Consider the following 16,811-nt stretch of genomic DNA (forward strand, 5'->3'; position numbering starts at 1 on the left):
ACTGTAGAAAAAAAAACACACGGCATGCGTCCATTATTAATAATGAAAGGCAATAATTAAATACGAAAAGAATATTATAACGCCCCCCCCCCTAAATGTATTTTTGGCCACACAATGAACACTCCAAATAGCATATGTGGTTACAACCCTCAGTCTGCTGACGGAAAACAAAAACCTATTTGAACATTTGAAATTTATTTGCGGTAAAATGTACTCGTGTGCTGTTTTGACCTCCCCTCTTGGGATGAGTGTTTAAAAATTCGAATGAGTTGAAGCAATTGATTGTGATCTATTTTTTTTTGTGCGTGTGTCACAAAAAAAACTGCCGTTCAAACAGGGGTGTGTAGACTTTTTATTTCCACAGCCGCCGATGCATCTTTGTCCTCTGTATGTCCAGGTTGCGGATGGACGCCAGGTTGGAGTCGCTGACCACCAGATGGACCAAAAGCTTGTCCCACGTTTGGGGGGGGGCAGGCGTTATGGAACAAGAGCCCAGTAGGAAAAGCAAAGCAGATGGAGCAAGATGCACCGGGGGCAGGCGGAGGTTAGTGACACTCATTAAGCGGTGTTTGCTTCGCCGGCCGGCGCTCGGTTTTGGGATGTCTCGCTATCTTCCAGCGCAGAGCCAAGAATTCAAAGTCTACCCTCATTTGAACCCGCGGGGGGGGGGGGGGGGGGGGGGGGGGGGGGCAGGCTCCCGTTTTACAGCCAACCAAAGTGATTAGGGATTAGGAATAACATTGCCGCAATTATAAATAAGATGAGGATATAACGGGGCGGCGGGGGGGGGGTGACTATCAATATTATATCGCAAACACGTCCTCTTTTGCACATTTCTGTGGCCTCTTCGATGTTTCCATTCACTTCCCTTTTGCTAATTTAAGATTGGTGTGGGAAAAAAAACAACAAAGCGATCAAACCTTTGCCACTGATATATCCGCCGATACGACGCGCTGTAGGCCAAACATAGCGAGTCATTTCCCCCCCCCCCCCCCCCCTTCCGTGCTATTTACTCCGGAACCACTGCTTCTTCACCCCTGCAGATAAACATCGCGCAGGAAATGGATAATCACAGCTGCGGGGGGCCGAGCCTCGCAATATCAAGGGTGAAGCCAAAACCACCACTGATGTGCGTGACAAGAAGCCCCCCCACCCCCCCACTAATTTTGTTTTGAATGACTTCAATCATGTTTATTGGACGTCATTTCGAAGCATTCTTGGCAACGTTTCCCGCCCGTGAATGTGAAAATCCATTCGGAATCGAGCAAAAGCGGCAATCGGACGGTTGCGGTCGTCGGCAATGTTGCGGCTCCACACGACGTCCGATTCCATTCATAATTCACGCGTCTGCGACCTGGACGATATTGGTTTCCGAGCATGTAAGATTTATGGAGGGAGCGAGCAAAACAGCTGTACAGATTAAAGAGGTCAAGGCTTCTTCCTCCGACGCCGGGGAGCCTCGCGATGTTCTTTCCAGACTCGCGTGGCCATCCAGGTTTCGCTTTAAAACTCCCCCCAAAAGGGCTCGGCGGCGACGAGCGTTTTTTTGAGACACGCTTCCAGCCTCAAGATAAAAAACAAAAAATGACACAGCTCAATAATCCAGTGCTTTTTTTTACAGATGTTTTCCAGCACGTATTGCATGACTTGAAAAGCGACGATATCTGTTCAGAAAAAATAAAAATAAAAAATCTCCCTTTATGACCAAAAGTTCTTTTCATAGAATCAATTAGCGATGTACAAAAATAGCGCAGCACGTCACTCCTTCAGCGCGACGATGGCGTAACATCTCGGAGACAGAAGCGGGTCGAACAGTTGCACCAAAGCGGAAAAGGATCCTTCATCCTGTTTAAAAAAAAAAAAAAAAAAAATCATATTTTTGTTAGATGGAAATATTGTCCATCAAGGTGACCTCCCAGTGGAGGCTCCGCCCACTTTCTTTATTTACGTAGCTCCTGGAAGCCTGAAACTGTGCGTTCGACCCTTGGCGGGTGGCTCAAAATATCGTCAACAAGCAGGTTCATTGAGTTGACCGTCGGTCAAAATCGTGATCACGATTGACACAAACAGGAAGTCGGCCATTTTGGCTTTTCGCATGAGCGTCTAATTACCTGCTCTTTCAGGTAGCAGAGGCGGTCCATGAGAATGAGGCCTTCAATGCACGGAGCCAGGGTCACCTTCAACTCCACGCGCGCATGAAAAGAGAGTTTTAAATTCCTCATCCATTTGCAACATCAAAGCCGCCCGCCGAAAGTCATTTCACTCCTTTAACGGCGGGGGCAATTTATTGGCTTTTACGAGCAGGCCTGAAAATGGCTCACCAGATTGAAAGCGTGCATTTCCGGCCGGCGAGGCGCGTGCACGTCGTGGTACCGCTGAATGTCCTCATCGGAGAGCTGGAAGGAAAACGCATCATCAAAGACGGTGGGGCCCTCGTGGCATCTCAAAAATGGAATCGAAATGTGATTTTTTGACCTTGGAATCATCCAGATCCAGCTTGCGAAGAGCCCGTCGCACATAATCCACAAAGGATTTCGCCTTGGAGTAGATGTTCCCGACTCGCTTTTCGCTAATAGGGAGCAAATACTTCATGACAGCGAGACGTACATGGTGATATACAGTAAAATGGAGACGGACAGTCCTCAGAAAGCTACGGTTGCTCTTCGCAGAGGATAAAGAATACATACACAATCAATATATACTTATTTACTTATTTTTACTTATTTCCGCAAATCCACGTCTTTCCACAATGCCGTAAATATATCGACTTCATGTTACCTTTTATAGGCGTTGTAATGATCCCGGAGAATAACGTGCAGGACTGCCCGGTAGAACAGTGAATCCATCTGAATCTTTTGTATGAGGAAAAAAAACACAAATCAGCATGCCGGCAGATGAGCGATGCGTGTTTCAATCAGGGCGCTGACGAACAAACTGTTGACCCCACCCAAACAAACACCGGCGCACTTACCCCGTGGCCCACTGAAACTCTTTCCAGCGCCTGTTGTTGTCGGCAAGGAAGGAAGGAAGCGGGCCCGTGAGAGACTCGTCGTGCCGTTAAACTCACACGATTCGCGGAACTCACCAGGCACGCCGACATCCTGGCGTTTCGGCCGCAGAACCACGAGCGGCGGCGAAGGTGCTGACTCAGAGGGAACCCGAAGGCACCGCGCGAACTCTCTGGAGGGGCCGCAAAAAGCTTTTGATGAGGCGACGGAGGAAAAAAAAACACACTCTGGAGTATTTTCTGTCAAGAATACGCATTCGGACCCTGGGCGTCGGGTTCGAACTCCTCCGAGAGTTTGTTGTAGCAGCATCCCACGCCGCAGACGGCGAGCAGCTCCGCTTTGGCCGCGAACATTCGGAGCATGCTCGGGGCCAAGTCGCCGCATGTGTGCAGGCCCACCAGGACCGCGTCCTGGCGTGGAGATGAGAAGCTTTTAGAAAAAGTTCGGCGACGATGCAAAGTCCGTATGCGGGATGAGCTGACCTCAAGCTCCTCGATGAGCTCCCTCAGCTCCGTTTCGGCGGTAACGTAGGACGTGAGCGAGGAAAAGACGGCACCGGGGGCGCCGCTTCTGATCTGGGCTTTCTTCTGGAGATTCTCCTTCTTCCTCCTCTGCCTCTCCTCATCGGTCAGTGAGACCCTAGCGGACTGTACCACCTCCAACGACATGGCGCTTAAGAAGAGCTCCTCGCTGGGGTTCGGGTCTGGGGTCTGGCGCTCAGCCTCCCGTGGTTCATTTCTATCATCTGCACCTTTAATTTGTGGTATGTCTTCCTCTGCTTTTGCAGCCTTCCTGTGTTTCTGGTACACTTTGGAGAACTTTTTCAATTTGCGGTTCCTCTCCTGGGCCCCGCGAGTGTTGATGCTGGAGGAGTCGATGCCGAAGACTCGAAGGCCGTGCTGCAGGGAGAGGAAGGAGCTCAGGTAGCCCTTCCCCGAGCCCACGTCGATAACCTGCGAGATCCACGCCATGCTTATCAGACCCGATATAATCCCAATATAGGGTTCAAAAGTAATACTTTCCTGTTTGACTCCGCAGCGCTTGGCCAAACAGTCCACTACCTCCGCCATCGACTGCACCTCATGCGACTTTTTTATGTTCATGAACTCATCCGGCTCTAATTCGACAACTAAAGGAGAGAGAAAAAAATGGTAAGCTCTCAAACCATCGCATCCAAATGACCGTCATGTCATACCCGTCTCGGCGCTTAACACCGAGGGCTTTCGTCTGAGGGCCTCCAAAAGCTCATCCCGGCTCGTGCAGACCCCCAGGCCGGGAAGTGAGTGGGCCTTGGCTGAACGCAAAAGTTCATGTGGGTCAACCAGCCTGTTTGCGTCTTGACAAAACCCGAATGTGGTCCTCAATTGCTCTATTCATGGAGTAAAAGGTAAGAAAAAGATCAAATTCCATCTTTTACATGCACATAATCTTTAAGATAATTAGATTTTGTGTAAATAATGTACTACTAATAATAAAATGTGAACAAAAACGATTTCGGTCACTTTGTTTTTGGACGTCTGTCTCCCCCTGGTGGTCACTTATGCCAATTGCATTCAGCACCTCCTCAGGCGGCACGGCCATGAAACGACTCCACACGTCGTGTGTGTAAAACTCCACCGTGTGCGCGTTTGCGATGCTCAGAGTGGCCGCGAGAAAACGCGTGACTTCATCCATGCGTTGCCGCAGCTCCGCGAGGCTGACCGAGGAGGGAATCATGGTAAAAAACGATAAAAACAAGGCGAATAGTCGCGATTCATGTGAGTCTACTTTCGAAGTAATCCAGGAATAGGTAGTCGAGTAACGATCATCGATGTTCCACTTGTGTGGAAACGCTTTGTGTAGAGTGTTTATGTTTTAGTTTAAGCCATCACTAATTTTTTTTGTTACTCTATGTAATAATTAAATTATAATTATGTCCATCATTTAAAAATTTGACATGGATAAAACTGAAATATCGAATGGTCTGAGTTCTTTTCATCTTGTCTGTTACGTAACGTCATCATCCCGCGACTACGACTCAGAAGTGGGACACGCATTCGGAACACATGTAAACATTTCGCCATCCTAGGGGCAGACCGAAGTTTAAATGGCACCGACACATGCCAAATGGAAGCCAGGTAACCTTCCACAGAAAGAAGGGAACTGGAAGAAGCCCCAAAAGCAAAATGCCGTCGTTAAAAAGAAGAAATGGGTTCCAGTAAACAAAGTTTTCCAAGGAAGTATTAAAGAAGGTAAGTTAAGGCTTCAAGTTGTATTGCTTGTTTTTCTGTTGTATGTCTGTGCTATCTTCCATGTTTATATTTTTCTTGGTAATCTATTGCACGGTGTTTTCAGAGTTTCAACATAAAATTAGTCATTTGAAGCATGGTGACAAAAATGTCCACAATATTTATACTAACTTGGGGGCAACCACCACGATCTGACACCTAACACACTTTTGTCTCCATGTTCCAGGTCAAGGTTTTGCGTTTGAGCGCAAAGAAAAAGTGAAGCATGAGTACAACAAGATTTTGCGAAAGGAGAAGAAGAAAACAAACAAACAGACGTCCTCAACATCGTTGCTGTACCGCGACGAGTACCCAGAACACCTCAAACATTTGTATATGGCCGAGGCGGAGAAGCTGAGGAAGGAGGTGTGGACAAACAGAGTGAACCGGGTCAAATTGAGAAAGAAAGGACAAGGCCAGGAGAAACCAAATGAGGCCGAGATGGAGGAGAAGGCTGTTTCTGAACCAAAAGATGCAGGTCCCTCCGAGGCTGAAAATACAGAACAATCAACATCGGTATCAGAAAGGTATAGATTAAATAATCGAAAACTCACGCCAAGTGTATTTTTCAATTGCCAATGTGTCGGGGTGACTCCTTTCATTGATATTCTCTTTTAGCCTGCCACTAAGCAACCGCATGAAGAAAAAGCTGGACAAGAAGACGTCCTACCAAAGGTCCCTGGAGGAGTGCGAGCGAGTTCGAGAAACGCAGCGGAAAAAGAAAGAGGTCATTATCTTAAGCATTGGTGGACTTTCCGTTTCGATGCTTCAATTTCAAACTTTGCTTTCCAGGAGTTCCTGAAGCGCAAGCAGCAGCGTGAGGAGTCCATTCGAAAGTACAAAGAGAAAAAGATGGAGATGTATCAGATGCTTTGCAAAAAGACCAAGAAGGGGCAGCCCAATCTCAATCTTCAAATGGACTACTTGCTTCAGAAGATCCAGAAAATCTCAGAAGCGACTCCCAAAAAATGAACATGCGCATGATTTGGGCCAGAAGGTGAATCTTGTGTGGTTTTACCACAAGATGGCATTGTAAGATAAGGCGACAATGTCCTCTTGTGTAATAAATGTGAAAATACAGCGCCTTGTTGTCATGAATGAAAAGCAATTCCATTTGAGGTTGTTGTCGTGGCAACAAGAGCACGTTGCGCACAAGACCTTACGCTGGGGGTGGGTGGGGGGCCTCGGGTCTGCATCCTCATGACATCACGTGGTCGCTGGATGACGAGGTAACTTTCAGACTTTTGTTCCTCTCTTCGGCTGCGTCATTCACGGTAAGAAGTTATCGAAATGTTCATTTGGTTCGTCAAAAGTTGTCTTTCACGACCAAATTTGGTCATATGAGTTTTGCAGGCATTCTAGGTATGAAGATAAGCCTTCACGCTCTCGGGGGGGGGGGGGGGGCTTAGCGGCTTATTCGAAAAAGATGTGAAATTTTTTCGATCGTCTGTACTCAAAAGTTAATTTGTTAAAAAAGTGCCGAGTTGACCTTTTCAAATCTTGTGCGTGGACAAAAACTCTGGGATTGTGTTTGACGAAGCATGCACTTTTGAAAGGAACTGTTTTTCCCTTTGTTGTCATGACAACCCAAAAGGGCTCAGCGCACTTAACGCCACCCCACGGATCTTGATTCCGCGTTGACCTACATGCCGCGCCAAGGTTTCGCTCGCTGAAGGCTCGCCGGATCCAATCGACGATGGAACACGAGGAGGAGAGCAGGAGGCCCGGTGGCCGCGGCTCGGGTTGGGGTCACATCGCCCTGCTGGATAAGACCAAGGAGTTCTTCCAGACGTGCGACATGGAGGGCCGGGGCTTCATCACGCGCACCGACATGAGGGTGAGAGTCGGCGAGGGGAGTCGGATGTGTCAAAGAAAACTCGTCTGAGGTTGTGGTGTGGTGATGTCAGAGGCTCCACAGGGAGCTGCCGCTGTCGGCCGAAGAGCTGGAGGACGTCTTTGACTCTCTGGATACGGAGCGCGCCGGTTATCTCACGCTGGAGGCCTTCTCTTCGGGATTCAGTACGTTTGAGAATCATTTCAATCCGGATGACCAGAGGAGATGTTTCCTTTAAAAAAAAAAATAATAATAATTAAACCCGTTCACAGTGCTCTCTAGTGGTACACTTTGGTAATACAGTTGATAACTTTATTTTCTGTAACTCCATCCGGGTTTCTCAAAGGTCAGTTCCTCCACGGCCGGAGAATCTCCGAGCCAGTCCTCACGCGCGATCCGGGTTTCCGGGCCAAAGAGACCTTCTACCAGAGCCAATGGGAAGCCAAGCTGTCCGGCGGCGAGGACGAGGAAGAGGGACACTTCTCTATGCTGCTGGACAGCTTGGGAGCCAGTAATGTTTTTGAAGAGTGAGGAGCATCGCTGAAAACCCCGCGTGATCCGATTCCGCGTCTGAAAATAACTTATCCGGCGCTTGTTTTGAACTGCCCCAGCCCGGACGAGGTGCGCAGCCTGTGGGCGCAGCTAAGGCGGGACGAGCCACACCTGCTATCTAACTTTGAGGAGTTCCTGGCCAGGGTCACCCATCAGATCAAGGAGGCCCGCCGGGAGAAGAAGGACATGGAGAGCGCCCTCCAGAGGTCAGAGGACGCAAGGAAATATTTCTTGACGAGGGCTTACGTTTGGATTTGGGTTTCAATTATACGGAATGCGTTCTCCTTCGTGTTCCACACCGAACAGTTTCCATAATCAGACTTCATCCGTGTCAAATGACCGCTAATCTCCGCCTCGGGGCTGCGGGAACACACACACACACACACACACACACAGTGGCCGGAGAGATGATTTCAGCTGTTGAGGAATTCTACCCCCCCCCCCCCCCCGCAGGAAGGCGGCGACGCACCACGACGAGATCCGCCACCTGTACGAGGAGATGGAAGCGCAGATCAAGACGGAGAAGGACAGGCTGCTGCTGAAGGTAGCTCCCATTGACAAACGCAAGCGCTCCCTTGTCAACTTTGACTTCGGGGGCCGGGGGCCCGCAGGACTCGGAGCGGCTTCAGTCGAGAAGCCAGGACCTGGAGGACCAGCTGTCCTCCAAGGAGAAGGAGCTGGAGTTGCTCTTCCAGAAACAGAAGAGGGTAAGGTTCACATGGGTTCAGATTTTTTTAGGGGAAAAAAAATTCTTGATTTGGCCACTAGTTGGAGCTGGAGTGCCGCGAGCTGAGCAGCGAGAAGCAGGAGAGCCACGTGGAGAACGTCAAGCTGAAAGTGACCAACGATGAGCTGGCGCGGGCGCTGGAGAGCACCAGCCAGGAGCTGCTGGTGGCCCAGGACCAGCTGGCCATGCTGCAGGAGCAGGCGGCGCGCCTCCACCGCGAGAAGGAGATGTGGGTGCTCAGACGGCAAAAAAAAAAAAAAAACTGAATGAGTTATAATAACGGCAAATACATTTGAAATCTTGTTTTGTTTTTTTGTTTTTTTTTCCAGGGAAATGTACAGAGTGACGGAAGGACTGCAAAGAGAGAAGCAAAGCCTTATGAAGCAGCTGGACCTCCTCAGGTTGCTCAACACGACGCTTTTGTTCGTTTTTAATCATTTTACACTTGATCCTAATGTCTTTTTTTTTTCTCTTCCAGGGAGATGAACAAACATCTAAAGGACGAGCGGGACATCTGCTCTGGTGTGGTGAGTGTGATTTTATTATTAGAATTAAGAAACTAAAAACGTTTGGAATTCCATGTTTTATTTACAAAAAAAAATTAGCCAAGAACATCCCTGAGGAAGAAGCAGAAGCAGCGAGTCGCCCTGGCCAACATGTTTGACGACAGCAGCCATCTTGTCAAAAGGTGACTCCTCCCCTCCATCATGATGATGTCATTAAAAAAAAGGAAAAACAGAGGATATCTGCCTTATTATTATTATTTTTTGTGTAACATAATTCACTCTTAACATTTGAGGACATCCTCTGTTTCTCCCGTTTCCAAAGATCTCCTCCGGTGCTGGATGGCTCCTACCAGTCTCTGGAGGCCTTGCCTCTCGAGCACCTTCAAATCGTGTTTGTTGCTTCCTCCTCCTCTAGTGAGGACGACGCGGCCGCCGCCGCCGCCTTCAATTCGCTGAAGAAGAGCGCCGGATTGAGCAACGGCTACGCCGGCCCCGCCCCTCCCAAAACTCACAACGCGAGGGCCAAGGGCAAGAAGGCCATCGCCAGGTCTGCCAGTTTTCGGAGGACCGCCAGAGAACGGGCCAAGAGGGCGGAGACCAAGCCCGAAGTCGTGGACGAGGAGCTGGACTCCCCCCCGGGCGGTTGGCCCCTCCGCCGGGTCATCTCCATCGAAGAGGACCACCTGCCTCACCTTCTCCAGGGGGGTCCGCAGTTGCTCCTTCACCAGCTCAGCGAGGAGGAAGACGGCGAGGTGGCGTCGAGCGATTTGGAACGTAGCGCGCTCACCGAGAAAGGCGGGTGTTTTTTTCGGGCGAAGAAGAAGACCCCCATGTCGCCGCGGGGTCAGCCGGTCGGGAAGGAGACCCAACAAGTGGGTGATTTCGCCACTTTTGGAAAACGATTTCCACATGAATGAATTTTCTTTCCTTGAAGGTGGCGGAAGTGCCCCTGTTAGGCCCCAGTCGTCTTTTTAAGGTGGTCCTGGTGGGCAACTCCAGCGTGGGCAAGACGTCGCTTCTTCGCTCCTTCTGTGAGGGGCGTTTCCACCCATCCACCACGGCTACTGTGGGTCAGTGACCCCCCCCCCCCCACACTTTTTTTTTTAATCATGCAAAGGCAAAAGAGTGCAAATCACATGAAAAGGCTTGTAAAGATTATGTCGGGTGAGATTCCTTTTTCACTTTGATCTTTCCCAATCCTTCTATTTTTTATTTTTTTTTTTCCAAAACTGGAGCATGCGCCCAGCACTTGGTCTTTTAATAAATAAGATAAGAAAACCTTTTTGTCAGAAAAATCATAAAATAAAACAATATTTTTTCATTTTCTTCATTTCTCCGTGCATAGTGGGAGCAATTTCTTTTAAATGGAATAAAATAAAATGTTTTGTTTTTTAAAAAAATATATTTTCCTTAGTTTCCCATTAGTCGTGTAAAAACATTTACAGTATCAATTTTCAGTAAATATTAATCAACAATCTTTTATGAAACTTTTTAAAATCAGAAATACAGTAAATATTTCTAGATTTCCCCCCCCCCCCGATTCCAAATCAGCCATTTTTTGTCTCTAAGCACATTAGGTTTTCATTTAACAAAATATATATATAACCCTATTTATTGTCTAATAAAATAATATATAATATTTATAATTAATTATAATTAAATTAAATGTATAATTAAATAATTATATAATTAAAATTATAATTTTTTTGAATTTGGCTTTTCACATTGCGTAATGCATCACTCTTGACTCTTCATCAGGGATCGACTTCAGCGTGAAGACATTAACCTTGAACAATACGCAGATCGCGATGCAGCTTTGGGACACGGCGGGACAGGAAAGGTGAGCGGCCGTCATTCATTTGCTGCGCCCGTTTCATCACCCCCCCCCGCCTCCCGACGCCTCCTCTTGAATTTGCGAGCTCAGCGGAAAGCGCGGATAAATCAGCGGCTAGGGGGTGGGGGAGGGGCTTTAGAAATTGTCGGCGCAGTAGCAAGCGGACCCCGCGTCCTATTCGTCGAGGGTTACGGAGGTTCACTGTGTTGCCGGCGCAGGTACCGCAGCATCACCAAGCAGTTCTTCCGCAAAGCCGACGGCGTGGTGGTGATGTATGACGTCACGCTGGGGGAGAGCTTCAAGGCCGTGCGACCCTGGCTCGTCAACGTCAAGGTCTGGCTTCAAAAATTTTTTTTTTTGCTATATCATCACTTAAACTTTTTTTTTTTGCAGGAAGCTGCAGGAGAAGGCGTCCAAATCCTTGTCCTGGGCAACAAAATGGACATGGACGGAGACAGGCAGGTGCCCTTTAAAGAAGCCGAACAACTGGCCCAGGTATGAAGAACCCGACCCGACTTTGCATTTGTAATCTCGCGTATGTCTCCAAAAATGTTCATTCTTGCATTTTCCCCGCAGGAAAGCAAGGTGATGTTCTACGAGGTCAGCGCCTACACGGGAAAGAACGTGACCGAATCCCTGACCCACCTGGCCCGGTAGGATAATGTCCCACACGTTAGCCTAGCGTGTCGCTATGCCCTCAATACGAATGAAATCATTTCAAAACTTTACCATTCCTTCACGTGACCTATAAATCGGTCAATCCATTTCATTTCAAGATGAGGGGGGGGGGGGGATTCAAAATGCACAATTGAAATGTCAACAGGGTTTGTGTAAGTGCGCACCCCCTCTGAGAATTTGATCAAAAACTTGGCATTTGAGCAGGGGTGTGTAGACTTTTTATATGCGCCGTTTCTTGTTTAAATTGGCCCCTCAGGGTGTTGATGGAGCAGGAGGACCGGGTGAGAGACACCACCGTCAACCTCAGCGCTCAGCCCTTGAAGAAAAAGGCCTGCTGCAAGTGAACATGCCTTGGTGGAGGTCCTCTTTTGTATTTAACCTTCGGCGAGGACGCTCACAATATGATCCGTGTTATCGCCATGACTCGATATTGTTAGAACGTCGTCCGCTCTGGGGGGGAAAAAAATCACGCTTGTCGCATTTTCTTGATCTGACATTATTTGTAATGCAATCACATATTCCGGATGAATAAAATATTTGCAATTGCGTTTCAAATGACAACCTGGAAACTTCCTTTCAGCTTTTTAATTTGATTTCGCTTTCTTCTCCATTGACATGACCAGGAGTGCGTTTCCAGGCCTCCTTCGTGCTAAGCAATACGGTTAAAATGGGTCAATCTGACCCACGGCAAGAACAGGAGGGCCCATGACGGTGGTTACATTCTTCAGCGTGTCTGTCAATGTCGGTGTTATTGCTGTTATTGATGACATCACTGAGGCAGGCTGGGATTGCATCCTGTGGGGTGCCTTAACGCATCTTGTAGTCGTGGGAGATGGCGGCGTCGCATAGCTGGCCTTTAAAGTCGAGCTCCAGAGTGAACTCCAGGTCGCGCTGCAGTTAAAGAGTCAAAAAAGCAATAAGGAAGCGACAATCGCGGTAGCGCCTTGTCACTGACCCCTTTTTAAAGTTAAAAAAAAAATCTAAATCTAAAGGCTTCACCAATATTTTTTTTCTGCCACTTCTCAGATAATGGGTCAAATTGACCCAAGATGATAACACCTGACCCTAAGAAAGTAATACAACAAGAGTGTTGCTACACCATGAAAATAAAAACTTGTTTTTATGCTACTCTTTTTTTTTTTTGTTCTGGAGCTTGCAATGGGTCAGTCTGACCCGCAGCATCTTAATAAGTCATCTTTGCTCCTCCTTTTTAGCCCCTACTAGGTCAATATATTTAATGCTTCTATTATATCGTGGGTCCAATTGAACCATTTTGAAAATACACCGTAGAGTGAGTAGCAAAAGTCGCAACTTAATAAACAGTCTCAACATACATATTTTTTGAAATGATAAGAAATTGATATGTAAACAACAGGTCATGGGTCAAATTGACCAGGGGACATTATTGCTTTCCTGAGATGCAAAAGAACCAGCGGGTTAGTATACCATAAAAAAAAAAAAAAATCAACAAATATAGGATAGGTACAGTTGCAAATGGGTCAATCTGACCCATCCTTACCACATTCTTCTCGTTAGGCCTGACGGCGATGCTGCCGAATATCTCCTCGCCTTTTTTCACCGTCAGGTAGTCCTCCAAGTAGAAGACTGTCTGCTTCCAGTGTGTGCTGCCCGCATCCGGCGCTGCGGAGAGGAGGAGGGAAAAATTTGAGGTGAAGGGAATGGCTCCAGATGCCGTGGACATGTCTCAGCCTCGGGGGGGGGGGGGGGGGGGGCAGCATACACCAAACATAGAACCTCCTCGGCACGCCATTATGCAATATACGATTACATAATACTGTGGGCTTCCCGCACGCCATGTTGCCAAAAAATAAACGGCGCGGCGACTCCACAACATTAGCGATGTAAATATATACCGTAAACAGAACAGAAAAGTAACTACTTCTGATAAACGAAAAAATTAAAAAAATCAGGCCTCACCGGTGGAGAAACCCGTCTTCTTGTGACACTTGCTGAACTCGACGCTGAAGTAGGTGACCAGCGCGTGCACGTAGTCGTTGCGCTGCACCTGCAGGCAGAACGCCGACGTGAAGGTCAGGTCGTCCGGCTTCACTGTGTAGACGTCCACTTCCTGTAAGTGTGTGTATGTAATATGTGTGTGTGTGTGTATCGTTGTAGGCGTGTGAGTGGAGGTGGTGGAGGAGCAACAAAAACAAGTCATCTTTTCGCTCATTTCTTTGCGGCATGTGAAGTTCACACTCCCACACACACACACACACATACACACACAATCACATATATGTTTATCTTGTGTGATTATTATTCACTCTGTGTGTGTGTGTGTGTGTGTGTGTGTGTCCGCAGGTTGAATCACTCCTCGCGAGCCACCTCTCACACTCCACGCGCGTGGGCGCGTTGCCGGGCGTTCGCTGGCGGCGTCACGCGGAAGCCACTCAACGGCGGCTGCGGGGAAAATACAGTAGGTCCCCTCGCCGGCCACTTCATTAGGTACACACACACACGCCACCCACGCCGATCTGAGGCAAAAATGTGCCGCTGACCTTCAGCAGGCAGGCGCTGGTGACCACCTGCTTGGGGTCCACCACGTCCACCAGCGGCTCTTTGATGGCCACGTTCCGAATGCAGCTCATGTCGAAGCCGTATACGTTTTCCCACCCTACACACACACACACACTTATAGTCAGTAACGGTTGTGTGTTGAAAAGCAAACCCAAATGGACTCACAGTGGATCTTGAAGTCCTTGTACTGCCGGTCTTCGATGGCCACCACGTAGAGGGACGCTCGGTCGGGGAACATCAGGCCTCCCGGTTTCTGCGCGTGGGAAAAGGCGGTCAAGCGGAGTTGATTGGTTAACCGCTAAGCCCCGCCCCCGTTCCTCCAGCGTACCGTACCAGCCACTTGTCCCGGGCGAAGATGACGGTGTTGAGCATGGATTCGTAGAAGAGGCAGTAACCCATCCACTCGGAGATGATGATGTCCACCTTGTCCACGGGGAGCTCCACCTCCTCCACCTTGCCCTGGAAGATGGTGATGACTGCAAGCGGATGCGCGATGGACGTCATGAGGAACGCCAACCGATTGGATGCGAGGTCAGGGGGGCAAAATATGCCGATTATTTTATTTTATTTTTTGGGGGAGCTGCGCGTTTACCATTGTGCAGATGGTTGGACTCGATGATCTTCTGGGAATACTCGGAAATGCTGGAGCACTCGATCTGCGGGCGCCAAATACGTATACGATGAATACGTCAACGTCTCATGATAAATTTTTTTCCTCCTCACCCCGTAGACGTGTTTGGCCCCGGCGTTGGCGGCGAACATGGACAGGATTCCCGTGCCGCTCCCGACGTCCAGCACCACCTTGTCCTTGAACACGTGCTTGTTGTGATACATGGCGTTGCGGTAGGTGAGCGTGCGCACTTCGTCCTTCAGCATCTCCTGGCGGGGCAGGGCGGGGGTGGGGGGGGGGTGCAAGCTTTCCTTCAGCACAATGAGCGAACGCAGGCCAAAAGTCTGCGCGGCGACGTCTCAAAATAGACCCAAGCGTATCACAAGCCCCCCCCCCCCCACACACACACACCCTCGGGAGCCACCCGATAGCTGACTTCCTTTTTTCTGCTGCTCTCTTTATTTTGTGCGAGAGCAAAGGCCCACTTATCTACTAAATTTGGAATCTCACGGGTGTAAAATGTCCCCCAAATTTCTCCACTCTTGTCACCTTTCTGCGCGCAAAGTCATTCCTGAAATAGCGCGTTCAAATTAGCTTCTTTTTAATGAGGTTGCTAATGGAAAAGATGTCTCTCATTTGTTCACGGAGAAGAGGACCTGTCCTGGCTAGAACTGGACCCGAGTATGCGCTTTTATTTTGAAAATTCTGTACCTCATGGATGCCAAAGTGTGCATAGGAGTCAAAGTAGTAGTCCCGCGACGTCATCTCCTCGGGGCTGATGAATTTAGCGCCCTTGCCTCGAGCGGGACAGGCGCCCTGCGGGGCGGCGCCGCGGGGCGCGTGTTGGCGCTGGTGGTGGGCGGTAGGCACTGGTTTGGCCGCGCGGGGCGGCTGGGACGATTGGGAGAAGTGGGAGGTGACGACTTGGTGCCGCTGGAGATTGCGGCAGAAAATAGATATTTTTTAAGATTCTACATACTCAAAAAAAAATATATATATATATATATATATATATATATACGCGTATAAATATGATTTTTTTTCCCTAATGCAAAAACATAAAATGCTACACGTATAAATTATGTAAAATATAACAAACAATCCGCAAAGTTACTTTTGCTGACCGGTGTTCCTAATATTTTGTCCACCCCCATTGACGAGAATGGACAAACCATTAGGAACCCCTCTCCTCTCGGACTGCTTACCCCCCCCTGTTGGGGACAGATGCGCTTTAATTAATCTAGTCCCGATCAGATACGATTGATTGGATGAGTCGGTGTGCCAAATAAAATGAACAGGAGGTTGATATTTTTTTTAAGCACCAAGGACAGCGAATTCGCGGGCTTTCTCCCGCGACATTTTCACCTTCTCGTGAAGTCCATTGACGCTCAAAGTGTATCATTGACCGTCCGTTATATCACGAGGAGTTATTAAAGCATTATGGTAGCGTATCGTGGCCGTAAGAGCGGGACCACCCCCAAGCCACCCACCGCCCTGCACTTACCTCGCAGCCGTCCGCCTCCGCCATCTTCCGCCGAAGCAGCAAACAACGCGACGAGTGACCGAGTCCCATGAGAGCCGGCGAGACTTGCGCACGAGATTTGTTTGTCCCGACCGGATACTCGCTTGGATTTGCGTGGAAATGTCACGCACTTCCCAACGAGACTTAAAATAAATAAATGAATGAAAAGTTGCACGGAAGATGCGTTAATCCATTTTTGTCACTCGGTGCACTTGTACCCCTGCTGCAGGAGGTTCCGGGTTCGAGCCATTCCACCTTGCGCACGCCCGCATTTTCAAATCTACGCGTGTATTCGCGTGAGTGACGGTGGAGTGGAGGCTGCCACGAAGTTTGCACATGCATTAACTCTCTCTCTCTTTCTCAATTTCTTTCTCTCTCTCTCACTCACTCACTCTTTTGAAGCTGAGAGGCGTTCAAATCTTCGGGAAAAATACAAATTCTGCAAAAATCCACAGCCGCCGGCCACCTCATTAGGTACACCTGCAGTACAAACCGACGGAGCCACAATTAAAAAAAACGTTTAAAAAAATATATTTAAATGTCAATTTAACATAAAAACACACAAACATCACCGAATTAATATTGATTCTTTCATTTACATTACAATTAAATATATTCAAATGAAATTATTTTTGGATTCATTTTATGGAAACCGGAAGTCCTTAATACTTTTAAATTAATGATGAATAAATAAATACACTTGAAATAGAAATTAAAAAATACATTAATTACACT

At 48.2% G+C, this 16,811-nt stretch overlaps 4 protein-coding genes and 2 long non-coding RNA genes across 10 annotated transcripts in view; 3 read left to right on the forward strand and 3 right to left on the reverse strand.

Moving 5' to 3' along the window:
- Positions 1-16,811, reverse strand: part of LOC127593929 (uncharacterized) — a 177,568-nt gene that overhangs the window by 15,932 nt on the left and 144,825 nt on the right. The gene's annotated exons all lie outside the window — the stretch shown is intronic.
- Positions 1,365-4,787, reverse strand: mettl25 (methyltransferase like 25). Of its 2 annotated transcripts, none has more exons than XM_052055688.1 (11): positions 4,511-4,787; positions 4,204-4,377; positions 3,491-4,137; positions 3,271-3,418; positions 3,086-3,180; positions 2,972-3,001; positions 2,779-2,852; positions 2,476-2,569; positions 2,322-2,396; positions 2,112-2,177; positions 1,365-1,845 (listed from the first exon to the last, which is right to left on the reverse strand). In XM_052055688.1, exons 1-11 carry the CDS (start codon positions 4,722-4,724, stop codon positions 1,759-1,761), a joined length of 1,704 nt encoding a protein of 567 aa, XP_051911648.1. In that variant the 5' UTR covers positions 4,725-4,787; the 3' UTR covers positions 1,365-1,758. The 2 variants fall into 2 exon arrangements, with proteins under 2 accessions (XP_051911648.1, XP_051911647.1); XM_052055687.1 differs by having other exon boundaries at positions 2,112-2,183.
- Positions 4,994-6,355, forward strand: ccdc59 (coiled-coil domain containing 59). The gene is made up of 4 exons (XM_052055694.1): positions 4,994-5,239; positions 5,463-5,802; positions 5,894-6,002; positions 6,068-6,355. The coding sequence occupies exons 1-4, from the start codon at positions 5,095-5,097 to the stop codon at positions 6,245-6,247; spliced, it is 774 nt and encodes a 257-aa protein (XP_051911654.1). The 5' UTR covers positions 4,994-5,094; the 3' UTR covers positions 6,248-6,355.
- Positions 6,688-11,961, forward strand: cracr2ab (calcium release activated channel regulator 2Ab). Of its 2 annotated transcripts, none has more exons than XM_052055684.1 (17): positions 6,688-7,112; positions 7,183-7,294; positions 7,456-7,636; positions 7,721-7,867; positions 8,115-8,205; positions 8,273-8,368; positions 8,430-8,617; positions 8,718-8,789; positions 8,867-8,915; positions 8,994-9,076; positions 9,217-9,766; positions 9,829-9,964; positions 10,653-10,734; positions 10,947-11,061; positions 11,122-11,223; positions 11,305-11,381; positions 11,663-11,961. In XM_052055684.1, exons 1-17 carry the CDS (start codon positions 6,972-6,974, stop codon positions 11,748-11,750), a joined length of 2,310 nt encoding a protein of 769 aa, XP_051911644.1. In that variant the 5' UTR covers positions 6,688-6,971; the 3' UTR covers positions 11,751-11,961. The 2 variants fall into 2 exon arrangements, with proteins under 2 accessions (XP_051911644.1, XP_051911645.1); XM_052055685.1 differs by having other exon boundaries at positions 6,689-7,112; positions 9,310-9,766.
- Positions 12,205-16,443, reverse strand: LOC127593924 (protein arginine N-methyltransferase 8-B-like). Of its 2 annotated transcripts, none has more exons than XM_052055691.1 (10): positions 16,059-16,443; positions 15,266-15,487; positions 14,668-14,823; positions 14,537-14,600; positions 14,278-14,420; positions 14,110-14,197; positions 13,926-14,041; positions 13,345-13,432; positions 12,926-13,047; positions 12,205-12,297 (listed from the first exon to the last, which is right to left on the reverse strand). In XM_052055691.1, exons 1-10 carry the CDS (start codon positions 16,125-16,127, stop codon positions 12,214-12,216), a joined length of 1,152 nt encoding a protein of 383 aa, XP_051911651.1. In that variant the 5' UTR covers positions 16,128-16,443; the 3' UTR covers positions 12,205-12,213. The 2 variants fall into 2 exon arrangements, with proteins under 2 accessions (XP_051911651.1, XP_051911650.1); XM_052055690.1 differs by having other exon boundaries at positions 13,345-13,495; positions 16,059-16,439.
- On the forward strand, positions 13,079-15,239 carry LOC127593927 (uncharacterized). Its single transcript, XR_007960550.1, has 3 exons — positions 13,079-13,872; positions 14,091-14,475; positions 14,675-15,239. It is a non-coding gene; the product is annotated as an uncharacterized LOC127593927 (long non-coding RNA).

This window comes from Hippocampus zosterae, chromosome 21, assembly GCF_025434085.1.
Source record: "Hippocampus zosterae strain Florida chromosome 21, ASM2543408v3, whole genome shotgun sequence".
Taxonomy (NCBI): Eukaryota; Metazoa; Chordata; class Actinopteri; order Syngnathiformes; family Syngnathidae; genus Hippocampus; species Hippocampus zosterae.